Raw genomic sequence first — 19,808 nt, 5'->3', positions numbered from 1 at the left:
GCGCAACTCTATATACATTGCTCTATGACTTTATGACGCTTGCCGGTACAAGGACTCTGGGAGGTGCCAACCGCTTGAATCCTCAGATTGCATAATTGTGAAAAGAAATAGGGTAACTACCTATTTCATTTTCTTGTGAGGATTTAATGAAACCACCAAGTAAAGTGATTAGCTCAGTGTCTTACATGTAAGTGCTCAATAAACGTTAATGTTAATAATTTCAATTCTACTAAAGAAGCAAATAACATTTATCCTGAGGTATTCATATTAGCAAACATACATACTAATGGTTAAAGAAGTCTTGAGTTTGAAATCGTCTACTTCGAATTAGGATCATTTGAGATCTTAGGCTCCAGAGTCAGGCAGCTCAGATCTAAATCCTCCCTCTGCTGTTAAGTAGCCATGTGAGCTTATACAAATAAACTAATCTTTCTTTTCGGAACCTCAGTTTTTTCATCTATGAGATGCTGAGTTTTAATGCCTATATTTTGAGCTCTAATACATACCAGAATAGTAAACTGGCCAGCATCTGTTTTGATTGCCTAAATCCTTCCAATTATTATATATTTTGAATACTCCCCCCTTGCTCATATCTCAAAGTGTGTAAAGATTAAGTGAGGTTATGGATGTAATTTATATGCAGTAAATACACGATAGCCAGACATTAATCAATATATTTGATGTCATTTTAATGATCTTACAGAATTTTATTTTTAATACTACTATCAACAAATTGCAATGACTGAGAAGCTTAAAGTTAAAACAAATACCTTCATGTTCATTTAAAATAAATTCCACTGGATTACTAACACCCAGTCCTGAACAACGAGGTAGCAGCAGAATCACTTTAACTTTCTGTAACTTAAGATTCTTTGATTCAATGTTAAGAAATGTCTCATGAAGTATTTCAATATCTGGGACCAAGAAAAAAAAAAAAACAGAAAAATTGATGTAGAAATAGTCATTAAAAAATGTCACTGCAATATGTAATTATATCTATTATTCAGTTTTAAATCCTCAACTCCACAAAAGGTCATTTTAATGTAGTCAGAAAAGGGCTATTCTTCTCTGATAACTTCCCAAAGTTAATACATGAATTCTCTTCTTGGAATGCTTTCTCCTTCACTTAACAGTTTTGAAGTTTAATATTTTCTATGAAAACATAATTTAAATTTTCCACTCTGAACATCAGATTCCATTTAAAGTAGTAAGCTGGAGTGAAGAGAAATGTGCATTGGAGGCAGAAATAACCAAGTCTGACTCCCAACTTCACCATTTACAAGCTATGTGACTTAATCTTTCTAACCTCCATTTCTTTATTCATAAGGTGGGACATTAATACCTACCTCATCTAATTGTGGGAAGACTGAGATAATGCATTTAGGTTTAGCACAGTGTCTCTTACACCATCTTAACCCCTTGTGCCACCAGGGAGGCCCAAAATCTTTAGAATTTTAATTAGATTTCTATTCTTTTTCTTTTCTTATTTTTTGAGGGGAGAGGGAAGCAAAACTAATCCTCAAAAGTGATGTCATATTCATTCATTAAGTTGCCTTTTCAATACCAGGACAGCAGTTGCAGAGTAGTCACATTCAAATTCTGTCATCCCTGTTTGATTCATTAGCTGGAATACTTCTAAAAAGGAGAAACTATTCTTCTGCTGCTTGGCTACCCAGTGGTTCCTATCCTCTCTTAGGTAAAAATTCTTAGGTAGATAAAAATTCAGAGCTGTAGTAAACCTGAAAGTGACATGCTGGGTCATAGGAGTTATATAGATGCATACACATATAATGTTAGTGACTTACGCTGGTCTTTCAAAGTGGTGGTACAAAATTACAGTCTCCCCAACAGCGTTTGAACATACCCACACATTTTTAACAGTTCTAAATCTTGTAGAACATTGATTACCAAACAAATATTTGTACATACTTTTACATCCCATTTTTGTGAAAAGCTTCTTCAGGTCTGGGTCCTTAGCTTGTGATTGCACTCCACACACAAATATTTTTGAGGTATTATTATTTGTTAATATTGACATATGGGCAACTGTGTACCATGAACCTGTATTGACCATTAAGATATCATCATCCATATTTAGTAAAGCCTTTACAGAGTGGACAGCAAGACTTCGAGATTTGTCCTATAAGGTAATGACATGATTAGATTTCAAAAGGTTTGACTAGAAGCATGAACTTACTTTCTTTTGCCCTAGGTAAAAGTAAGTACTCGGTAAGAATCTTGAAGAAGATAATTAATATAAACTAAATTGAAAACAAAGATCCTAACTTTATTTGGCCTAAATTATGACTTGTCATTTCACTTTTATATAGTGTTGACAATACCAAGAGATTAAAAGTAAGACGGTTAACAAGCTTATAAAGGGGGATAGACAGACTGGGTTTCGTTATTAGGGTACCACTATAGATAAGTCCAAGAGAGGCTGCCCAAGAATATGGGTGGAGTGAAGGGATGAACAGAAGACCAAGGTGGAGCTGAAGCAATAATTAGAAACTAAAGTCATAAACATGACTTCAACTTAATTTGGGGGGCCTTTTATTTTTCGTTCTATGAAATTACATTGTACCTCACATTTACTTCCTTCATTGACAGCCATTGTACTCTTCTTAAACAACAAAGCTGCAAGACTATAGTAAAGAGATAATGGGTTTTCAAATACTGGATGGCACTAGCATCTTCTCAAAAGATAGAAGGATGACAAGGTATCATTGTACCTTCTCCTGCATCTCCCTTGGAAGAAAAAGATACAGCCTTTCAGCTGCCAGAAACACAAGTCTCCTTCCATCTATGGAGTCTGAGGAGGAGATATGTTCTTTGCAACCTGACATGGGACAAGGATGTCAAAGAATAATAGGAACACTGATTGTAAAGGTATTCATTTCATTCAAGATGACAGTTAGGCCTTATAAACCTCCCTAATAATTTATTTTTAAAAAATCTACAAGTTTGTTAGGTTTTATTTTCAAGTGGAGGGATTCTTTGGGTAAGTAGGATTATTGAGAATCACAATTAAAGCAAATGTTAGTTTACCTGAAATATAAGTTTACAATCTTTGAAAAGATCTATATTTAGAAGATCACTTTTAAGGTGAGATGGAAAAATTAACACATCATAGCAATGTTGATCCACAGCAAAGACTTTATCATCAACATGCAACACAGATGTGACCTTATTATAGCCTTTTTTCTTCAAAATGTTATAAACTTCTTCAGGGCTGTGAATATACAACATTGGGTTGCAATTACAAGATAATACATCAAAAATATATTTAACGCTAGCATCTTTTTCCTGCAGTAAATATCATCTTAATGGAACTTATAATTTTAGCCAACAATAAGCTAAAAGGTAATTAGAAACAGAAAAGTTAACATATTTATGTAATTATCTTTGGTAATTTGGTGATAAGATCCTGAAATAAACTATGATTCCCCAATTACTACCTCAGATGTGCACTCCTACCCACTAAAAAGGTAATGATTAATTAGCACATTAATTTGAAAGGTTAGCAGCTTTAAATAGGAATAAAGAATTCATTTAAAATTCTTACCTGATTTTACAAGTATTAATCCAAGCATAAAGTGGCAAAGTGGAGGCCCTTAGCTCCTGTTTCCTAATTATTTCCGGAAGAATGTGGTAAATTGAAAGGGCATCATGTTTGATTCGATATCTTGCCAATGCCGCAGCCAATTTTATCTTAAAACTAGAGACAGAAAATTCATTCTTGGTGACTACTACATTGAAGACAAGATTATCAGTTTCCCACTAGAAATAATAACAAATTCTACTTAGAATTTTAATATACCCTTCTATCATTCTATTTCAATTTTTTTGAAGTCTGAAATAAAAATTTGCCCTATTTAAAACAGAAATCCAAAAATCCCGCTTCCTTTCATCACTTTTAGCTGCCCCAAAGAGTTAGTCATATTTTTAGATTTTTATATCAATTTCTGGTTGAAGAACATTTTTATGTAGTGAAAGAGGTGGAGGAATTAGAGTCAGACAAATACGAAGTTAAATTCAGGTTCTGTCTGAACCTCTTTTCTCTGTCTGTTTTATCTCGCAAATGTGTTCAACTTACCTTGCTATTAATGTAGTGATTACCAATCGTGCAAAATATTTAGCACAGTGCATGGCGCCGAGCAGACATGCACTATAGGCTAGTGCTGTTCCCACAGAGGGCAACAGTACAGTCTGGCTAAGTTAAGGAACATTCATGGCTCTGTAGCAAGTCCTTCCTGGAGCTGAAGGTTCTGAATATTCTACACCTCAAAGTTCCAAGTGACAGAAACATAGCATCACCATGAAGACCGGTGGGTGGTCTTTCTTGATCTCACAGCCAAAACTTCAATGAAAATACAAGTTTCTCTTGACCTATCTTCAGAACATTTTTATAGTAGGAATCTACTGAAAAGTGAAGCCCGACTGTAACCCTGAATGAGAATGAGAAATGGGAAAGAGGCACCATAAAGGAAAAGCCTGAATGCTGTGTGTGCTTGTAGAACGCTCAGTAAGATTCAGCTTCCTATCTACCCAGCAGAGCAAGAGCCTTGCCCCTCAGAATGTGTTTATGTGTGTGTGTGCATGAGGGGTGGGATGGAGAAGAGAAAAAAAACAGGGCCCTTGGGGAGGAAGGGTTAGCAAACATTACACCTTCTAGAACGACAAGAAATTAAATTTGTATCATGCTCTGCCTGACATCTCGAAGATGCAATAAGGGACACAAAAATTATAGAATACAAAATGCCCATCAAAGAATAAATTAATAGAAAGGCTGTGAATTAACGTTCTATGTTATACACCATGAGATGTTTCTGAGTGCTGATTATTTTTTTTTCAGTTTTATTACAATGTAATTGACATATGTCACCTTGTTAAGTTTAAGGCATACAGCATAATAGTTTGATTTACATATATTGTGAAGTGATTACTGCACTAAGTCTAGTGCCCATCATCCCATACAGATACAACAAAAAGAAAAAATATTTTTCCTTGTGATAAGAGTCTTAGGATTTACTTACTTGGGAACTTTTTTACTTACTTAAGAGCTTGCCTCTATATCACATAGCAGTTTACTATAGTCACATGCTATATATCACATCCCTGGGGCTTACTTTTTTAAAAAAAAAGATTTATTTATTTATGCATACAAGAACCAGGGCACAGGCCAGAGGTGAGGGGGATGAGAGGGTTCACCAGAGACAGAGTGGGGAACAGAACAGGCAGACTGACGAAATACACTGCTGAGGGGAGCAGCGGGCCAGACAGGAGAGGTCTGCTGTGCCATGTGGGTAGCTCCCTGCCAGCCTGGATTGAACCCGTGCCGCGAAGGCTGCGGACAGCTCCACAGCACTGCACTCAACCGCCTGGGCTACCAGGGAGGCTCCCTGGGGCTTACTTATAACTGGAAGTTTGCCTTTTAACCGCTTTCCTCCACTTCCCTCTTCCTCCCACTCCATCCAGACCATTTTTGATTTAATATTCCTCCAAACACCTACTTAGTTTAAATTTAGGATAATAAATGCTATTGTCTGAATGATTCAATCATTAGAGAGACATGAAGCCTGGAAAAATATACACACGTGTTGTGTATATTGGGGAGTACAGAGAGAAATCATTTTATAAATTTCCAGGTAGCAAACATTTGGATTGTGACTCTTACCATAATTTAATCACTTCAAAAGTAATTTAAGGTATGTATACAGTTGTAGAGATTTGTATGTAAATATACAATATCAGATTGAGGCCAAATCCAAATTAGGATAACCAGACATATTACTACTGTCACGAAATATCCTGTGATTACTATAAAACTTTTCCCATAGCTGTAAGGCAAAAGCATTGACTCAAAGGAAATCTTTGCATATTCTTGATCCAGAAGTCCATCTCCTGTTACAATGGGAATGTTATCAGACAATTGCCCGACTATCTCCTCTTAACAACACTCCTCATACAGTCAGAATGAAATAAACTTGTATTAATGTAATATCAAATTATACTCAATATAGTATGTCCCAAGAAAGAATAGCCAAAACCAAAGTTATCCCCAATGTTTCCATTTATGGTAGAAACCCACTGGTGTGTAGTCTAAACACACCTGCCCTTCTGGGAATAGAACCTCTCCTCTTCTGAAAAATGTCCCTCCTCCTTCCTGACTACGATCCATGTACTTTTCTTGGGAGCTGTCTCTGACTCTGGTCCTCGGCCATAGCTGAGTGGTAGAGGTTGGGCCTCGCTTGACCCACCTCAGGGTCAAGAGATTTCTTTAGCATACCAAATAGAAACAAAGTCAAGTCAATCTTTCTAGTGTTTGGCGCTGAGATTGGAAACTTCTGAGTCCTCCCCACCAGTATCTGACTCTGGGAAGAAAAGGATAAAAAGAAGAGGCCAAAGGGCTTCCCTGGTTGCGTAGCGTTTGAGCACTGGGCTGCAAAGCTGCCCGCAGCCTCTGCAGCGCCAGTTCGATCCCCGGCCACCGGGCGAGGGTCCCACATGACGCGCAGACCTCTCCTGCCGCCCGCTGCTCCCCTCAGCAGTGTACTTCGTCAGTCTGCCTGCTCTGCTCTCCCATCTGGCTCTGGTGAATTCTCTCACCCTCCCGCGGTTCTGACTGTACCCAGTGCTTGTATAAATAAATAAATCTTTAAAAAAAGAGAGAGAAAACAAAGCACAGGTAGAAGCTGAGACTAGAGCTGAGGAGTCACAGGATTTACTCACGCTCCCTGCAGTCTCAATGTTCATCTTTTCATGAGATGCTGTCTAATCAATTTTCCCTTTTGCCTAATTTAGTTTGAGTGGGGACACAGTTGCCAAGAAAGAATCCTAACTAATACATGAGGTTTTTTTTTGATGTTTTACTTCTTTTAGATTTCAAATTTTTCAGAAATTATATTAAATGAACAAAATAGCACACGTTTTTGAGTGTCATTACTAATTCTTAACACCAGAAATGCAATTCTCTTTAAATACAAATTGAATTTTTTCTTAATGCCAAAAGATAATCTCCAGTGAACAGCTTGAATGCCCCATACAAATATAAAAGCAGACACCATATTGATGACTGTTCAGCCCATCCCCTAGGTCAGTGAAATAGACTAAGACTTTCTAAAGAAGGAGAGACAAGAAAATGAGTGATTAAAGGATCTAGGGGGGCATCTGGCAAATAAGAGGCTCTGGAACATTACAAGGGCTAGAGAACAGGGAAAACAAGAAAAAGGATATAGCTGAGCAAATATTATTTATCCCATGAAAACATGGTTGATTTAACACTCAAAACATCCTCTGGGGCCTCCCCTGGTGGCGTGGTTGAGCACTGGGCTGCAAAGCTGCCCACAGCCTCTACAGCACTGGTTCGATCCCCGGCCGCTGGGCGAGGGTCCCACATGGCGCGCAGACCTCTCCTGCCACCCGCTGCTCCCCTCAGCAGTGTACTTTGTCACTCTGCCTGTTCTGCTCCCCGCTATGGCTCTGGTGAATTCTCTCACCCTCCTGCGCTTCTGACTGTACCCAGTGCATGTATAAATAAATAAAATAAATCTTTAAAAAAAAATTCTATGTAAATCACCTCACCACAGTAGCAAAGAAGACAAAACCAAATGATCATTTCAGCTTTCTAAAACTTAAATCTCTGTTTTCTTAATTTAGCAAAACTACGGTTCTCCCCTTGGGATCCCTTCCTGTATGAAAGTTAGAAAGTGCCTGTAGGCATATAGCCAGAACGATTCCAGGGCTCACCTCACTGGTTTTCATTTTCTCAGGAATCAAGTTTCTGTACTGCTTCTCTAATGTCCAAAACCTCTGCCTCATACATTTTGTCCAGTTTCCTAGTCGTTTCTACTTATCTGGTGTCGGAAGATAAGTCTGATCCAAGATACTCTCTCATGACCACACAATCACATTTTAAAATGACCACCGTACCTGCTGTGTAGAATGGATTGGGGGACAGTAGGAGCAGCAGGCTGGGAAACAAGCAAGCTCTTGCAGTGGTACCAGTGACGGATTATGGTGCTTGGGTGGTAAGAGTGGAAAAGTAGACAAATTCAGCACATGTCTTTGAACTGAAGTTACAGAATGAGGGATACAAGGAGCCAGATGACCAGCAGGTAGATAGTGGTGCCTAAACTATAATCAGGAAGACTTCGGGATGCACAGGTCTGGGTAGTTTGGGAGGACAGACTACCAAGTCTTCTTGCTCCAGTTGCCTTATTCTCCAATTCTGTCTCACAAAAGTCCAATAAATTATAAGGCGGTAACAGATTCTAAGACTAATGTCAGAGCACTAAAAGTGAGAAAGGTAGAGACTGTGACCTCTTTTTGTGATTGTTTTTTAACCTATTCACATAGTATTATAATGATAGTTGCATTTTATATAAGATCTTGCATATGTCAAAAATGATCATAGGTATCATCCTGGGTTATAAATCCAAAGTCACGAATAAATGGAGAAAAAGATACAAGTTGGCACACATAGGTGTAAGTGTGATTAAAGAAAAGGTCCTTGAGAGAGACATCAACAACAAAGGTCAAACACAATGTCATGAAGAGGAATCATTCTCATTCAATTCTTGCTACATAATTACTTTCTTCTCTAGAATCTCTCAAAATGAGTCTTTATCTCCTCCATAGAAATACACTAAGGTATGAATGGTTCTATTTCTGTGGGGAAAACAGTGTCTAATCCCAAGTCCCATGAGATGTGCAGAGGATCCAGCTGGAGGATTGGATCATTTTCAAGAACCAATCAAATTCCTGGGGATATTTAAATAATAGCAGCAGCACATGAAATTTAGTTTTTGTATGTGCTTAAAATTAATATGAATTTCGAAGGCAAAGATCAACAGCTGGGACTACATCAAATTAAAGAGCTTCTGTACAGCAAAAGAGACAATAACCAAAACAAAGAGGAACCCCACCGACTGGGAGAACATTTTTGTACCCAAGACTAATAATAAAGGACTGATCACAAAAATCTACAAAGAGCTGATGAGACTCAACAAAAACAAAGAAAATAATCCAGTCAAAAAATGGGCAGAAGACCTAAAAAGAAACTTCTCCAAAGAGGAAATACAAATGGCCACCAGGCATATGAAAAAATGTTCAACGTCACTTGCAATCAGGGAAATGCAAATTGAAACTACAATGAGATACCATCTCACACCAGTGAGAATGGCACATATTAAAAAACTAGCAACAACATGCTCCCCTCAGCAGTGTACTTCGGTCCTTCTGCCTGCTCTGCTCCCCGCTCTGGCTCTGGTGAATTCTCTCACCCCCCGCGCTTCTGACTGTACCCAGTGCATGTATAAACAAACAAACAAACAAACAAATAAATAAAAACATGCCTCTATAAAAAATTATTAAAAAAAAAAAAAAACTAGCAACAAAAATGCTGGCGAGGGTGTGGAGAAAAAGGAACTCTCCTGCACTGCTGGTGGGAGTGCAAACTGGTCCAACCACTATGAAGAGCTGTGTGGAGATTTCTGGACCTACTAAACATAGAGCTTCCAAATGATCCAGCAATTCCACTCCTAGGTATTTACCCAAAGGACACAGAACATCAATTCCAAAGAGCACCTGCATCCCTATGTTTATAGCAGCACTGTTACAATAGCTAAGCTTTGGAAACAACCCAAATGCCCAAAAATAGATGACTGGATCAAGAAGATGTGGTACATGTACACCATGGAATATTACTCAGCATTCAAAAAAGATAAACACATGCAATTTGCAGCAACATGGATGGAGCTGGAAGGGATCATGCTTAGCGAAATAAGCCAAAAAGAAAAAGAAAAATACGGATGGTCTCACTCATAACAGGAATCTAGAAAACCTAAATAAGGGACCAGGAAAAAGAATAACTATAAGAAAGGAAAAAATCAAAATCAACAAACAACTATGAACCAGAGACACACTTGGGGGCGGGGGGGAAGGAGGGATTTGGGTCAAAATCAGGGGGTTGCAATTATATGGGGAATATAAAAATTTAAAAAATTAATGTTTTCATGATTTTCCACATGTTTATAAGTTGGATCTTACAATTCAAATTTTCAAAAACAATTTGATTTTAAACAGAATATTTAACCAGTTCAGGACAGCTTGAAAAAGGAAGAAACTTACACACTTTTACATTTGTCTGTATAAATTTTAAATATTTTACCAAAGAAGAGACTAATAGCAATTTATTGTCAAACATTCTTTTCACTTTTATAATTACCTGTTAAGGAGGTTCTCCACTTCTTGAACTTCCATTACCGATTCTTCGTTATCAGAAAGGAGACGAGGTTGAAATTTTCTATCTTGGAAATCATACAGCATCACAATAATAAGGCAGCTCAAGTGATCTGGCTACCACAGGAAACACACAAAGAGAAGTAGGCAAACAATATCTAATAGCAGTATTTCCCATTCCATTAGTTTTCATAAGAAATCAGGAGGATGATAATTTTTACATAGTCTCATTGTATTAGGAGATATAGAAGGAATTCAAAATAGAAAAAAAAAATACTGTAAAGACCAAACGCTTCCAAGAAGACTATTTTTGGTATGTTCATCAGAATCAAAGGAGAAGGGTCTGTACTGCAAGTGTTAGAAGCAGGAAAGAGCTGAAGATGTATTTTGAAGCAGTCTCAGCATTAAGTAAACTAGTTATTTGAGTATTTTTTAATACTTTCTAAATAACTATCATGAAAGAACTAACTATATAGAGTTGTCTACTTACTATTGTGGTACTTGAATAGATATAGCTGTCTATTAATATACTTTCCAAAATATCTTGATCTGCAAGACAAGAAAGATGTCACTGAAAACATCAAGGCAGAAAATGAAAACTTTGACATCACAATATACTTCTGACAATGTCACAGTAGTTTTTACTTTCCTAGCTGAAATATAGCTCAATTCTTGATAAAGATTTCAATTATAATGCCATGCTGAAATGTTTGCAGTCTTTACAAATCCTAAATCTTTGTGACCCAGGCTCCACAGTCAAGGAAGCACTATCTGAATATTCAAAGCAGTAAATAAGGAATTCCAACCTTTATGTCCTTTAAAATACACTAAAGAGGATCTAATTTATAATGCTTTATTTTTTGTGTGTGTGTATTGCTGCATTTAGTTTGCTAATACTTTGTTTAGGATTTTGTTTCATGTTAAAGTCAGGGAGGATGTTGGTTTATTATTTCCTTTACTGTAATCTCCTTGTTTATGTTGTTATCTGGGTGAAGCTGACCTTACACAATGAATAGGAAGTGTTCCTTCTTCCTTTATTCTCTCAAGGAGTTTGTGTTAGATTAGTATTATTTCTTACTTAAAGATTTGGCATAACTCAAAATGAAGCCACTGATAAGGTGACGATTACTCTAACACCCAAATGACAAGAAGTCAGCCATGTGAAGATCTAGGGGGAGAAAGCACTTTAGGCAGAGGGATAACTGCAAAGATACTAAGTGCAAACAAGTGGACATATTTTTACACCACAGACTGCATGTGTTCCTTTTGTGACAACAATACAACTTTACACACACACACAAACATCACATAAAAAATGCTTTAGTCATTTGTACAGAAAGTTAGGCTAGTTCAATTCATCTAACATTTATGGGAAACTATATGCACAGCACATGATGAATTTCAATTTTTAACTGGGGGGGGTGGGAAAATTAAAAGGAGGTAATTTAGGAGCACAGTTTTTGTAAGAAATCCTTTGCATACCATTATCAATATTTTAGCTACAATTGTGGCTGTACTCTACAAGGGGTCATATCCCTCATTTAACTTTATTTATTGATTTATTTATTTATTTATACAAGAACTGGGGTACAGGCCAGAGGTGGGGGGGGGAGAGGATTCACCAGAGACAGAGTGGGGAACAGAACAGGCAGATCAACCAAAGCACAATGCTGAGGGGAGCAGCGGGCAAGCCAGGAGAGGTCTGCTGTGCCATGTGGGTAGCTCCCTGGCCAGGGATCGAACTCGTGCTACAGTGGCTGCGGACAGCTTCATAGGTTGCATCTTAACCCCTTGCGATACCAGGGAGACCCTCCCCCATTTAACTTTTAAGGAAAATGAAATTTCACACCCTTCATATTTATAAACCAGTTTCTATCTGCTTCATTGTTTCTCCACAAGACTTCCAATTTTTGTCATGGAAAATATGGTCACCACAAGAATGAAGAATTTCTAAGACAACATGACTACGTCAGCTGTAGAACTTTGCGTATCGGAGTGCTGGACTCCTACAAAACAGGAGGCATTGTGAAGGAAAAGCAGACAGAATATGTTTTTTTGCCAACAATGAACTATTTTTCTAGGGTTCTTGTCAAAACCATTATCATCTCTGGCCTGTTCCAGATACTGTGTGGAATGCATTGCCTTCTCATATCTGCAGTTCATGTAACATCCTCACATAGTACCATAATCTTTAATAGTAACTGTATATTTCAGATAGAACTTTCTAGGTGCTAGACATTGTTCTAAGCACTTTTCAGATATTAACTCATTTAATTCTCATAACATATTTGTGAATTAGGTGCCATCATTATCCCTGCTTTATAGAGTAGGAAATAAGACAAGGAATGGTTAAGTAAGATGTTACAGCCCCACAGCAATTGGCAGAGCAGACCCTGGTAGTCTGAAACCAAATTACACGCGCTTCACCACGACATTATGCAGCTTTTCCTCATCTCACTCATAACACACAAGAATGGCTAAATAAAACATACTGCTAATGCCTGATGTGGGTTATCAGGACTTACCTGAAGACTCCAAACCTATCCTAGTTAAGCACAACAGCTCCAATTATGCCCCAAGCCCCACTGATTAAAGTCTTTTCTCTTCAGTCTGTTGAAGAGTTGAAGGAAACTCTTAATTCCAATGCCCCTGTATTTCCAATTCTCTCTCTCTCTCTCTCTCTCTCTCTCTCTCTCTCTCTTTCTCTCTCTCTCTCTCTCTCTCATCATCCCTCCCATTCCAGCCGTAAAGTGGAACATGCTTCTTGTTTTGATTCTCCGCTAGGTTCTCCCTATTTTTATGTTTTCGTAGTTTCCTTCATATGAGAGATCTCTAGAACCTTCACTTCAAGAAAGCTAAGATGCTCCTATAATTATAAAATATAGATGAGTGGGGGTTTGTGATTGAGGGAAAAGGGAGACTTGAAACAATCACTGTAGTCTTCTTGACAAAGTAGTAACTGTCACTAACACGTTGGAAAGAAGATTTAAGAAAAGCAGATACCAGGGAAAAGAAGCTGGCATCACCAAATGCAAAATTACATAATACAAATAAAACAATGTGAACCACAGAAAACACTAGAATTAGAAATTGGGGTGCGGGGGTGCTTCCTTTATACCAGAGGAGATTTTTTTCATCGTTTACTCTTCTTCCTTGTTTGGGTATATCATTTAATCTCTTCTTAAGCTTCCCTCAAGTTTTTTATATGCTAAGTGAGAATCTTTCTTTTCAAAGGACTGGTATATCAAAAGGTATAAGTGGTTTTGTGAGCTGCAATGTGATATGCAAATACAAGGTATTATTATTGTCACTCAAGAGAATTGCTTTAACTTCTCCGTGATGCTCAGAACATAAGAGGTTATTGAGCTAGATTGTTTTCCTAATGAACAGCTGTGCAATCAACAATTAAATCAGCAGGCCTGGGTGGCCAAACCCCACACATTCCAAACAAAGGTTTGGCCCTCAACTGGCTCCTGATACATAATCCAGTGGACATCTTACCTGATTAAATTGTCTTTGTACACATGGGGCCTTGGCCCACAGTTTAAGCTTGAAAAGCTAGGGATTGAGTAAGATTGACCTCTGGAAAAGCTAGGGATTGAGTAAGGTCAGCCAGGAGAGTGCTCACGGTCTATAGGCGCTATATGACTCATGGTCTACACGACTGACTCCAATAAAAACCTTGCCCAGCAAGGCATGATTGAGCTTCCCTTGGCAATACTTCATCCATGTTGTCTCCTATTGTTGCTGGGAGAATTAAGGACTGTCCAGAAGGCTCCATTGGGAAAGACATTAGGGAATTTGCATCTGGTCTCTGTTGAACTCTGCCCTACACAAATTTTTCTCGTGCTGATTTTAATCTGTATCCTTTCTCTGGAACAAATGGTAACCCAGGAGTATAAGTAGATTTGCTCAGTTCTGTGAGTCCTAATGAATCATTGAACCTGAGGATGGTTTATTTTGTCTTGTCCCAGCTCCAACTACTAGTTCCCAAAGCCATAACCAAATCATACATTAAGCATTTGCTATGTTATTCACTAACAGATTTTTCACAGTCAGTTCATGGGACGGCAAGTTCACTGACGGCTATGTATATCTAGAAGGATGGGGAAATACTAAGTCAAGAATAAGATCAGGATTTCAGGGACACCTCTCCTCGCTTTCCCTCTTCATTTGTTGCTCAGTAATATATTTTTAAAAAATCATTTTGCCAATTTTTCTTCCTTTTTAATATTTAGCATTCCTTGAAATATCCCAAGAGTCTTTGAAAAAATAAACTGGCTACTAGCAATCTACTTCCTTGATAGAAGTCACACTCAGTAAGAATGTGCTACTCTTCATTACCTTCTATAATAGAAAATTGACCTCGGGGCTATTTATTAAAGCAGGACTAGTAGATCTTCATTTCAAAAAAACATTACCCTGAGCCCTTTAAAAGTTTAAAAGGTTAATCAGATAAACACACTCTCTGCTTTGAAAAGCTTATACATAAAGAACACCAACAAGAAGTAAACAATAAAACTGAAAAACATGCAACACTACCAAAGGAATATATTTCACATTTGTCTAGCGAAGAGATTTTTCTATCATTTTTTCTTCTACTTCCTCAAAAAAAAAAAAAAAAAAAAGGTAATTTGATCTAATTACCTACCAGAAACTCACCAATAAAAGGGACCATTATCCAAGTTCTCTTTAGTTTTTACATTAACCTTTTCAGCTTTACTGCTCCTATAAAACCTTTGGAAAGAAATCCTGCCTTTTCTTTTCTGAACAGTGATTCCCTGAACCTAAGCCATACAAATGTTACATCTACAAACTATCACATGGAAGAAACACTAATAATCCAGAAGATAAAGATGAAAGACACAACACCCAGCAATGTTTTAAAGTTTCTAATTATCTTAGAAACCCACTGCATTTCAGAATTCTAGTTTTATTCCATTTGACATTCAAAAATTATTCAGATGATAATAGAAAGCAAGATATTATTATAAGAAGAAAATACAGGCCACCCTGGTGGTGCAAGGGGCTAAGACAGAACCTATGAAGCTGTCCACAGCCACTGTAGCACGAGTTCTATCCCCGGCCAGGGAGCTACTCACATGGCACGGCAGACCTCTCCTGACTTGCCCGCTGCTCCCCTCAGCAGTGTATTTCAGTTATTCCTCCTGTTCTGTTCCGTTCCCCGTTCTGTCTCTGGTGAATCCACTCACCACCACCACCACCACCCCGCACCTCTGGCCTGTACCCCAGTTCTTATATGCATAAATAAATAAATCTTTAAAAAAAGAAGAAAATACTTGTACCAAGTAAACAAACATCCATCTTATTTTAGAATTTGAACTTATAAAAGATGGACATATCAAGGAAAACCAGATCTGGGGGGGTCTAAGAAAATAATTTTCTGAATGGAGTTTTCTGTGTCATTAAAAAAAGATCAGATAGTCACAAAACCTTTTCTTAAAACAGAAATAAAAATTTGGAGAAAGAAAAAGATAGCATACTACCATATCACTATGGCATGGCCATCTAGTTAATGCACTGGTTTTACACAGAATTTTTTCAAGTTTTTTCAAGTTATTGATTTCTAAAGGTAAGACTCAATACTCTAGTAGGGAAACAAAGTCTATAAGAGAGTTTTGTCATTAAAGTTAGGAAACAACAACAAACCTAGATGCCCAGTCAGTATTTTACTGCTGCAAAAAAAAAAAAAAAAAAAAAAATATTGATATAACTCAATATTTAAAGTCTAACGCTTGGTTGGTCTTCAAAACTACATTTTTTTTTAATGGAAAGGAGGGAAGAGATGAAACCAAACTGAAGATTAATTTGGAGGAGGAAATATGAACAAGAGAGATTTTTAAAACAAACAAAAAAAAAAATCACAAGCAGGAGAAAAAGAATGAAACTAAAAAAACAAAAAACAAAGAAAGCTTTAATTCAACCAAGCAATTGATAAGTGCCTGTAGAATGTGCAAGGCCCATTAAGTACTAATACTAAGGAAATATGTCCTGAAGAGTGTTTCCCTTTCAAGGTGTCTTTTTTGAAAGCTCATCATTTCCACCATCCTAACATACTCCAAATTCTGGAACTTCTTTTTGGTACTATAATCAGTCAGTTTACAAACCAATGAAAACTTCATAGTTTGTATTACAGTGTATTGTACTACAGTATATTAGTTCAGTTTATACCTAGTACAAAAATAAATGTCTCCAGACCCCTTGACTGCTCACTCTTGTTATTATAGTATCTGGTTCTAATTTAGTATCATCCTCAGAAGTTAATTAACCACTATCGAGAGGATCTGAAACACTGCACCGAAAACCCTCCAGGCAAATGAGTTTGGAGGAATATACAAGCTCCCCCAAAATTAAAGCTATTGCCTCTGAAAGGGATCATCTTAATTGGAATTGATTTAATTTTGATATTGCTCTTTTTAAACACTGCACCTTTTTTTCTTTATTCCATCTCTTGTTTCTCCCATCCCTTACTGGTTTTCTCTCTGTGAAAGTTCACAAAACAGAAAATAAGCACAAAGAATGGAAAGAAATAGAGAGAAGACTATGATTGTATACTTTAATGGATTTTCCTTTCTGCTTAAGGACCTGTCTCCTCCTCCAGTTGAATATCTGTGTATTACACTAAGGACAGGCACAGGGATATTAGCAGTGAAAAGGGCTTGTTTTACTCCAACTCTCTCAATTCCTTCCCCTTTGCAACAGACCAAAGACAAGCATGTTGGGTAACAACAAAGCATGTGTTTGCATGTGTGCGGAGAGTAAGGGGGGTGACGAGCTCTGCAAATTCTCACTGTTTTCTTAGACTTCATCTTTAAGATGGTACTACTCACACTTCAGGGTACTGAAAGCCAGCTCATAGGACAAACGTTGAAAGGATTCGTCCCCAGACTCCGACAAGGATGGAAGGGGTTCATTCCCGTACTTGATGAGGACTTTCTCTGGTGACTTTTCCATTCGAATACCCTGAAAAATATTTGCTGCCATAACGTAAACGCAGTCCGGATAGCCAGTCTTTTCGGGTACAGGGGCCATGTTTGTTTCGTTGGATGCTTCGCCACCTGACAGTGCCAGGGGCGCGAACTGGGCGATGTCCTCGGTATCTTCTTGGTTTGCAAACTCCAGTTCACTTGTGGGGTTCAGCATGTTTGCCCGGACCGTAACTCAAGCCTGAATTACAACTCAGACATTCCAAGAAGTGGCTTTCCTTTCCCCTTAAGCATCGTCTCTGCGAAAGAAAAGATAAGCTCATCTCGGTGAACCATCATTTCTGCAGGGCCACCCTCGGAGGCCGCCTTCGCTTGGGTCTCAAAGGCGGAAAGGTGGCATTTACCGGCGGATCCGTGCAGCCCAGAGCTGGGGCCCGACAAAGGCCCAGCGAAACCTTCACACTCTAAAAGGGGGGCGAGGTGTGTGTGTTGGGGGGCAGCAACTTTTCCCGAGGCCCGTTCTGGGGACGGAGCTCCCCAGTGAGGCGCGTCCGCAGCCCCAGGAGCGCCCCTTTTACCCGCTCCCACGACTCCCCTCTTACTCCAGGGGCGGATGTTGCCGGGGCTCTGGGGACCGAGACGCTGCACCGCTGCACCTCGGGCGCCGGCGGCTGGTGCCGGCAGCTGAGCCCACGGAGCCCGGGACTGCACCGCAGCGCAGCGGCAGCCCGCGGAGGCCGTTTGGTTCAAATGCAGCCTGTCCCACCGGCCGGGTTCGGGACAGGGGGTCGCGGCCTCCCGCGCCCGCTGGCTCCGGTGCCCGGGAGGAGGGCGCGCCTGGGCGCCTCGCCGGGCCACGCGCAGGGGCGCTCGGACGCGGAGGCGGAGCGGTGTGGGGCGCGGGGCCGCGGGGCGCGCGGGCGCAGGTGGCGGGGAGCTCGGCCTCCCCAGCCCCGAGCGGTCAGTTCGCACTGGACCCGCGTCTCCAAGGCAACCGGAGCGCAGTGGACGCGCGCAGCCAGCCCAGGGGCCGCTCCCGCGGGATTTGGCCCCGCGGCCCTCTGGCTGGGCGCACGGCTCCTCCTCCGGTGCCCGGACACCTGTGCTGGGCCCTCTAGACGCCGAAGGCCCTTGCACAGTCGGAGCACCCCAACCCGAGGGTCCCCCCCCCACGAGTGACCCACGAAACACGAGTGACCCCTCTTTCCTGACTCGCCCCCTGCGGTGCTCTTGAAGAATTTTGTGTCGCTGATGGCACCCAACTCGGTGGATTTAGCAGGGATTTAGCAGTTAGTGTTTAAACAGATGGACGCAGCCCTGCTGAAAAGTGGGGGAAAGACGAGCTTTATTTCCATGCTGTAGGGTGAGTGATTTTCAGGCTTTTCTGCCCTCCCGCAGTTAGGATGGAAGATGGAGCCTTGTGGTTCTGAATGCATGCCTGATGGTGTGGGCATGCGTAAGTGGAGACACCTGTGCTGAGAGACTGGGCTTGGAAGGGTGGCATCATGGGGACGCCAGTAGAGCAGAGAGTCCAGAAAGAGGGAAGACTTGCTGGGGGCTGGGAGGCCTGCCAGCCTCCTCCCAACCCACCTCTGCCTGCAGAGTACCCAGTAAAATCCCAATATAAGCCTGAAAAGCCACTGAGGACTCCAGGACTCCTCCCTCACCCGTCTGCTTGGATCATAGAGAACCTGCTCCATGTCCTCCTGCCGCTACACAGGCTCTTGAAAACAGTGGACGTGACGTTGGACAGACTCTTCCAGGGCAAGTTTGTGAAGGTCTTAGTGAAGTTAAGACCGCATCTCTCCTTTCCAGAAAAAGTCTGCAAAGAAAGACGTTGCTGAAATGAAAGATCTAATTTGCCCCTCCCTCCAAATTACAGAATGAACTGGGAACAAATATAACCTCCCCAAACAATTTTAATGTGGTGCTTTAATTTTTGAGATGCCTAGAGACAATCATCCTCATGCATCAAAGGAAAATAAGTCAGCTATACTAATTGTTGAACGTAAACAAAAAATTCTTTTATTCTATTTCTAGAATAAAACCAAGTGACTTGAGATGTAAGTCTTCTGCTGAGTGCATTTTCAGCGCTTCTTTGATAGCCTTTTAACATTTTCTTTCCAGAACACATGTTCTAAAACTGAAAAGGAAAGGAAAAAATTGCTTTTCCCCCCAATAGATACCATTTGTATTTCTACTTTGAAACTTGTCTAGCAGGTTTCAATAAGACTAGTAGTCTACGCAGTGAAATAAGCCAGAAAGAAAAAAATGCAGGATGGTCTCCCTTACAGGAGGAATGTAGAGGATCCAAAGAAGGGATCAGGAAAAAGAAAAAGTAACTATAATAAATTAAAAATCAAAATCAACAGACAATTATAAATCAGAGACATTCTGCCAGTGGGACAAGGGAGTAGGATCAAAACAAGGGTGGGAAGAGTACAAGGGACCGTGGCGATAGATCACTGGTGAATGGGCGGTGGGAATTTCACCCGGACAATAACCGAGGTGAAAATGCATATTGTACAAAAATGAAAAATGATGTAAAAAATACAAAATAAAAAAAAAAGAGTAGTAGTCTAAGGATTTTAAAACTAGTGCGATCATAGATAGCCTTCT

The 19,808-nt window shown here is 39.7% G+C and overlaps 1 protein-coding gene across 5 annotated transcripts in view; it reads right to left on the bottom strand.

Annotated features, from left to right (window-relative positions):
* Window positions 1–17,894, bottom strand: part of NSUN7 (NOP2/Sun RNA methyltransferase family member 7) — a 51,901-nt gene extending 34,007 nt beyond the window's left edge. For 2 of the 5 annotated variants that reach the window (XM_054688332.1, XM_054688333.1), the window contains exons 1-8: window positions 17,792–17,894; window positions 17,094–17,488; window positions 10,733–10,791; window positions 10,229–10,359; window positions 3,566–3,718; window positions 3,049–3,232; window positions 1,930–2,140; window positions 771–914 (exon numbers count right to left, since the gene is read on the bottom strand). In XM_054688332.1, the coding sequence (XP_054544307.1) occupies window positions 771–914; window positions 1,930–2,140; window positions 3,049–3,232; window positions 3,566–3,718; window positions 10,229–10,359; window positions 10,733–10,791; window positions 17,094–17,406 (1,195 nt within the window). In that variant the 5' untranslated portion in view covers window positions 17,407–17,488; window positions 17,792–17,894. The remainder of the gene's footprint in view (window positions 1–770; window positions 915–1,929; window positions 2,141–3,048; window positions 3,233–3,565; window positions 3,719–10,228; window positions 10,360–10,732; window positions 10,792–17,093; window positions 17,489–17,791) is intronic. The other 3 variants (XM_054688334.1, XM_054688331.1, XM_037530240.2) reach the window with 3 other exon arrangements.
* Window positions 17,895–19,808: the final 1,914 nt, after the last annotated feature.

This window comes from Talpa occidentalis, unplaced genomic scaffold (genome assembly GCF_014898055.3).
Source record: "Talpa occidentalis isolate TD23 unplaced genomic scaffold, MPIMG_talOcc4v2.1 talOcc4.6, whole genome shotgun sequence".
NCBI classification, from domain to species: domain Eukaryota; kingdom Metazoa; phylum Chordata; class Mammalia; order Eulipotyphla; family Talpidae; genus Talpa; species Talpa occidentalis.
Note: the sequence above shows the minus strand (reverse complement) of the source record. Positions and strands in the feature narration are given on the sequence as shown.